This window comes from Pygoscelis adeliae, unplaced genomic scaffold (assembly GCF_000699105.1).
Source record: "Pygoscelis adeliae isolate BGI_AS28 unplaced genomic scaffold, ASM69910v1 Scaffold47, whole genome shotgun sequence".
NCBI lineage: Eukaryota > Metazoa > Chordata > Aves > Sphenisciformes > Spheniscidae > Pygoscelis > Pygoscelis adeliae.
The window spans coordinates 1,484,225-1,491,339 of record NW_008825255.1 but is presented as its reverse complement, the minus strand read 5'-3'; the positions used below and the strand labels follow the sequence as shown (position 1 = coordinate 1,491,339).

General features: G+C 37.4%; 1 protein-coding gene across 2 annotated transcripts in view; it reads right to left on the bottom strand.

The window, feature by feature from the left end:
- Positions 1 to 7,115, bottom strand: part of NUP155 (nucleoporin 155kDa) — a 35,801-nt gene that overhangs the window by 5,991 nt on the left and 22,695 nt on the right. For both annotated transcript variants that reach the window (XM_009329438.1, XM_009329437.1), the window contains 9 exons: positions 5,944 to 6,077; positions 3,936 to 4,127; positions 3,140 to 3,278; positions 2,354 to 2,489; positions 1,777 to 1,930; positions 1,400 to 1,504; positions 1,110 to 1,264; positions 482 to 611; positions 93 to 206 (listed from right to left, as the gene is read on the bottom strand). In XM_009329438.1, coding sequence (XP_009327713.1) covers positions 93 to 206; positions 482 to 611; positions 1,110 to 1,264; positions 1,400 to 1,504; positions 1,777 to 1,930; positions 2,354 to 2,489; positions 3,140 to 3,278; positions 3,936 to 4,127; positions 5,944 to 6,077 — 1,259 coding nt within the window. The remainder of the gene's footprint in view (positions 1 to 92; positions 207 to 481; positions 612 to 1,109; positions 1,265 to 1,399; positions 1,505 to 1,776; positions 1,931 to 2,353; positions 2,490 to 3,139; positions 3,279 to 3,935; positions 4,128 to 5,943; positions 6,078 to 7,115) is intronic.

Sequence of the window (7,115 nt, the reverse complement as noted above, 5' to 3'; positions counted from 1 at the left end):
TTCCTAGTCAGCACAGTATCATACTTTGCAAAACATTTTTTTTTCCCCCAGATGCGATAAATTGACTTTTAATACAGAGAAATTTTTATCACCTTGGTTATATCCATCAGCTCAGCATCAAGCTGGGAGATTGCATCTTGCACTGAAGAATGATGGGAATACTGCCGTTGTAATGTTTCTTGTATTTGAAGTTGGATCCTTGCAACCTTGTTTAAAAAGAAAAATAAAATATTTCAAGATTGGATTAATTTAATCAAAGCTTAAGAATACACCCAGAATTAACTTTAACTTATTTAAATGTAGAAATGTTGTACTGTCTTACACCTCAGAGTCTCCTATCAACTGCATAACTTTGCCCTATCGGGAAGAAAGCACAGAACACTGTTTCTACAGAATTGGTAATAAAAATCTCATGTGCCAATGAGACAAAGTGAAATAATGCATTCACAGTGTAGCTTAGATTAGTATTTTTTTTTCTTACTTCCATTTTCTCTTCTAGTTCATGTAGGAATTCACCATCTGCAGCTATAGAGGATATGGCAGTGGAACTTTTGGCACTCAGAATGGCACGTGCAATGTATTCAAGACGCTGTTGAAGAGAAATTTCTGTGCTGCAAAACAAATATTCAAAATAAAATGGGTACTTAATAATTATTTGAGGGTTAGTTATATTCTAACTCGACTCTGGGAAATAGTATGTGACTTCTGATTTTACTAAATCATGCAGGACATTATCCAACCTTGTAACCTCATCTTAGTTGCAGGCTCAGTTCTAGTGTACTTCTGAATCCACTGCTCCACAGATACACTATTGCATTATAAAATTCTGTGTAAGAAATGACCACTTAATATATAGTACTTACAACAGGAAATACATTGCAAGCCAATGTATAATGCATAAAATAAACATGTAATTTCTTTCCAATAATGGCCTGGATTAAAAGCTAATATATTCCATTCATTTAATTTTTTTTTAGCAACCATCCTTGGGCATTGGCCTTTTATTGTCCTTGGCCTTTTCTTAAAATACTACACATAAGGTTTTGATTTTAGTTTGTTTTTTTCCCCAGTTACCTCAATATATGCAATAGGTCACACATAATCCATACCTATGCAGGTCAGCCAACTTAGCCAAGACTCTGGCTGCATTACTAAAATTTCTGTTCTTTTCAAAGTATCTCCACAGTAAATCCATATAACGGACTTTGTTTTGGTCAATCTTGGTCATCCGCACAAGGTAGGGTTCCAAAAAGGGGGCAGTCACCTGCAAAAGTCATAAAGATAACATGTATATTCTTGCTTTCGCCTCTTTTTTAAAGCATCAGCATTATTACAATTAACTCTTCCAGTTCAGTGGAACCCTCCAACAAATTATTTCATTGTATAGAGATGAGCTCACCTGTAACAGTTTGTCTGCCAAGTCAACTTGTATCAACCAGTTGTAAAGTGCAATACTGAAGAGCTCATCTGTTGAACGCTGAGCCAGCTTTAGCATTTGTTCAAACTAAAGGAAGAAAAGGCCAAAGCTGTTATTCCAGAAGTGGTTACATTACATAAAGCACTGAATACGTATGCAACAATACTTAGGGTCACGTTATTTGCATGTCATCCTTTCTATGAACACTCTATACATGAAGAAGCCAATTCATGACAAATCTTGACTTTTATCTTCTTCGCCAAACTATTCCATAATTTTTTTAAAATAATAAATTCTACACTCCTTCAAATCACACTATTTTCTGGAGTGCAGTCATGATTTTTTTATGTGTTTCTTACATGGTGCCCTGCTTCTTCATTGCTTAGCATGTTGGGGTCAGATGACAGCACTGGAGGACCTGGCTTTTTGGGTACACTGGGAGACTGAGGAGCAGCTTTACTTTGATTCACTAACTCTTGAAGGGTGTCAGTGATACACTTGTAGCTGTTCAATCTGTAAATAGAGCAAAAGAAAATAAAAGCCTCACAATTTTCATTGCAACAGTCTATGAAATACTCTTCTCAAACGTTGTTATTGTATGCCTTTGTAAACATAATTACTAGAAAAGGTCACAGATTATTGTCAGCTAGTTGCCACAATCTAGTTTGTTCTCAGTCATCTTTCTAACAAGTATTTCTGTAACGTTCAGCTCACAATGTTTTCTGCATCTATCAGTTAACCCTCTGTTCCAGATTCAGTTGGTGCCATATTAATGATAATCAAGGAGAGCATGCTGGGCAAAAACATCTATATTGTGTCCCTTACTATAACATTGTTTGTCATTACTCTGCGTACCTTCCCCAAAAGAATTGCTTTTCCAGTCACTTGAAATAAAGCACCCCCGTACAATGGTAATAAGGTATCCTGAAAACTTGCCTCTCTTGAAAAGCTTGGAGTCCAACAACATCTTCTTCTGGTTCTCCATTTTTATAGAAATGAAGGCCAAGACCTTGGGGATCTTTCTTCTCAGCAGCTGTAAGAGAGAGTTCTACCACTCCCTCATAGAAACGCACTAGAAAAAAACGAACAAGTATCACCATTCATTATTGTACTAAATCTATGACAAAATGGTAAGTGACATCAAACACTTCCCATTTTAGCAAGCAAGAAAAAATAAACCTTATTCACTCTGGTCTGTATCGTATAAATGTTTATGCCTGTACCTAACCTGCGGGATTATACGCAAGTTTGAAGTTACATATTTGTACAGAGGCTGAAATCTGGACTGTTACGACAGTTATATCTACATTTAAATTATGTACTAGCTTCTACTGCACAAAACAGGATTCAGAACCATCTTTCAAACAGCATATTTGGTATACAACTTTACCTGCAAAAGTACAGTCATTTACCCTCTGCTTACATGCAGCCCAACAATTTTCATAAAAACATTTTTACCACATATATGAAACACATGGACACTGCAATGTGAAATAAGTGGATGGGAATATTTTTTATACAGAAGTGGGTTTTTTGATTGGTTGGTGAAATCTAGAAAGGCTTTGATCTATATTAATTATAAGAGTTATTAAGAAACTGCTTATGGTAAAACACTATAAAATCAGTTGAAAGTTAGTAAACAAAACAAACAAAAAAGAAGAATGGCACAAAAGGATACTACAGAAACTATTTACCAGAACATGATCAGTGATTGCCTCTTACCTTGCCTATATTGCGCACAAACATTAGCAAGGTCTACTTGATTGCTGATCTTCTGGTACTCTTTCAGTGACTCTCTTAGCATCTTCTCTTTTTCCAGTTTGCTTTGAGCCTGTCGAGACCGCTGAAGCAGTTCATTTGCCTAAAGACAAATGATGGGAAAATGGAAATTATTCACATGAACACATCATGAACAGATCATGGATATTGTTGTAAGTTAATGAGTTCTTATTCCAAACTTCAAAGCTGAAACAGTAGAAACATCCTCCTCTCAAAAGCACTCTCTTGTCACTTGGTAACACTGAGTTACCAGCAGAAAGACTGTACAACAGCAGTAGAGAGAAGGGCTTAAGACTTAAACAACCAACTGGTTCCCCATTCTCCCCTCACCAGTTACTTTTTTCAAATTTATTTGAAGAGCTTCAAAGAGTGAAGTTCTTAAACACAATTATCTTTGCACAAATTCCATTAAACTAGGCAACAGACAGAAAACAAGACTATGCTGAGGAAAGACTGGATTAAGAACACATTTTATGAAGAAGACAGTTTTATTAGACATCACACTGGAGGTAGAGCCCCTATGAATACTACAAATAACTGCAAATGCTTCAAACCAGAGCTCAAATAGTTTTCAGCATTAATCAACTACAAGACACAAATTTGCACACGACCTGCCTTCATTAGTTCTTGTGCTCCTGAAACTATTTGAGCATAATGATTTGCAAGCTGCCCAACTTATCTCATTTGAACATGCTCTAAAGTTGTGTTTTGGTGCTGTGAAATCTGGAAGTGTGCTTACCTTGGAACACACAGCATCATCTGTGCTATAAAGAAGAGGACAGATATCTTGCAAATGGGCAATGATGCCATCCACAGCAGCATTATCTCTGATATAACAGTTTATGAGAGAAGCAATGAGTGCTCCAGTCAACTCTCTGTCTCTAATTACCAAGTCTTTGAAAGCAGTAATCTTTAGATGTTCCTGAAGTTCCTGAAGATAGACAGAATTTCATTAGTTTATCAAAGTTTTTCCTTTATTTTGTTTAGAAACATCACAATGTTACAGCAGGAAAATGAACTGCTTCCAGAAAATAAAAACATACAAAACTCCAATGACTGAAGTGCACAGCATAGAAATACATTATTTAAAATACACATTATATAGCAAAACAGAAATAACAAAAGAAATAACAAAAGAAAGCCCTATCAATGAAGGCACTAGACCCTTGGATGCCAAAGGACAGTGAGAACTCCTCTTAGCAGACTTCCTCTGCCATCTTCACTATGTGTCACTTTTGTTTTAGATCTCTGTAAGTAAGAATGGAATGAGCAGTTCCCCTTACTTCACAGGGCACTGTCAGAACACACACCCTATAAAATGAGTATGTCATGGTTTTTAATAATGGGAACCATCTGAGTACCATCATAGATGAAAAAAATGACAGATGCATAAAAAGGAGGAATTAAAAAAGTTTGAGGTCTGTACTCTTTATGCTTTTTTACATTAAATTACATTGAAGGTTATTTTTTTTTTAATTATTAGTAGTATTTGCTCACATAGAGTTGCCAGTAGTGTCTATGTAATGTCTATAGATGATCACTAACAGCATGAAAATACTACTACTAAAACTCTAAAACTACTGAAGATGGAGGAAAAGCTTCTCTTTGTTAAACAATTAGTTAACGCCTTGACTAACACAAGAGAAAAGCTGCCTGTGTTAGAAATCATGCTAACTCCCCAAAGCAACAGTATGAGGAGCTCCAGCTTATGTGCATTTGCAAGGTTCAAAAATTGTTCTTTTTATCGACAAATAATACAACTTCTCAAATAATGTATTTTCCTATCAAGTGCTAGGACAGAATGCCTAGTATTCAAATTAATAGCTTCTTCAAGGGCTGGATGCAAATTCAACATTAGCAAAGGGTACACAGCAGTAGCACCCATAGTTCTGTAAGTTTTCTTTAAAAACAAGGAGAGGCTGAAAGAACTGCGATTGTTTAGCCTGGAGAAGAGAAGGCTCGGGGGGTGACTGTGTGGGATCTTGCTAATATTTACAGGAAGGTGTAAAGAAGGCAGAGCCTGGTGGTGCCCAGTGACAGGACACGACGCAATGGCCAAAAGCTGAAGCAAAGGAAATTACATCTGAACATAAGAAAAATATTTTTTATTCTAAAGGTGGTTGAACACTGGAATGGGTTGCCCAGAGAAGCTGTGGAGTCTCCATTTTTGGAGATGTTAAAAACCTTACTGGACACAGTCCTGGGCAACCTGCTCTAGTTGACCCTGCTTTGAGCAGAGGGGACAGATAACCTCCAGAGACCCCTTCCAACCTCAGCTGTTCTGTGATGCGTTCTGGACCCCTACTTACACAAGAGTGCAAGGGCTTGAGACTCTACAACCCTATTGCTCTCCACTGTTAAACCTTTACCAACACTAAGACAAAGAGTAAATCCTCTCAGCTGGACAACATTGGTCTATTCTTTTCAGCACATTTTGAAGAATGTGCTTAAGGTGAAAACACAGTGATTTATAAAACCAGACTCATTATTAACTGTCAATAAAAGTAAAATAAAATCTGTTGTTAGTGACACTTCCAATTTGCTAAAATTGGGTGATGAGGTCAGTACTACACATCAGTCTCGTAAAAATAAACACTTGCAACCTGAATAAAAATCCATATGTGGTTTAAAATTCATCATATGTTCCCCAATGAATTAAAGTAATACTCCTTTGGGAATATTTAGGTAGCAAAAGAAATTCAGAAGTTAAATACAAACAAATTAAAATCGTATGATTCAGATCGTACCTTCTGAAGCTCACCTACAACAACACTGAATTGGTGCTCACACAGCAACTTCCATAAAGCCAATGCCTGACAGGTTTTGCGAACAAGCTGCTGGATGCCTTGAAGTGAGGTCTTCTCAGTCAGCTGTGCCTCAGCTGAAAAAGCAAAGAGATTGTCAGTAAGTAACTGTTCTACATGTTTCAAATCAGCATGTAATTTTTTGAGGTTTTATAATAACAATCTCTTTAAATATCCTTTTTTTTTTTTCCCCTCTTCCATTCTTGATTAATGCTGTCTAGCTCTCTTTGGAGGGAAGTGCTGTGTTAACATTTCCCCAAAACAAATACAATCTGTTAACATTTCAAACTATGCAACACAGGAGGAGTACTTTCTGAAAAAGAAGTACGGCTTTGTGTGAGTGCACTGGATTTACATATCAGTCTTAAACTTTTGCTTGGTTTTTTTTTCATAAATTGTTATTATAAATATTTATGATGAACATAAAAGAAATAAAACCATACAGATTCCCTTTTTGTTTGATTACCTTTATTTGCTTTTATAAAGAACAATTACAACTTCGGTCAATACTGTCTACGCTATCTTTAAAGGAACAACAACTATTCCGAAAACTAGTAACATTTAAATCTGATAGGATGTATTATATTCACTGAAAGAATAATATGAACATACTTATTACATTGGTGGAACATAATTGCAACTATTTTTTTTGATCATGGGGAGGTTTACACGGCACCGGGCCTGCTGGCGACAGATGGAGTCCAGCTGTCTCGCAGGGGGAAAAGGGTCATCGCTTACGAATTGGCAGGGCTCATTGAGAGGGCTTTAAACTAGGTTCGAAGGGGGAAGGGGACAAAACCGGGCTCGCTAGAGATGAGCCGAGGGGTGGCATGCCGATGCCGGGGGTGAAATCGATAGCCCAGCTCAAGTGCATCTACACCAATGCACGCAGCATGGGCGGCAAGCAGGAGGAGCTGGAAGCCATTGTGCAGCGGGAGAGGTATGACTTAGTCGCCATCACAGAAACGTGGTGGGGTGACTCTCACGATTGGAGTGCTGCAATGGATGGCTATAGACTCTTCAGAAGGGACAGGAGAGGAAGGAGAGGCGGCGGGGTGGCTCTGTATGTTAGGGAGTGTTTCGATTGTATAGAGCTTAACGATTGTGATGATGAT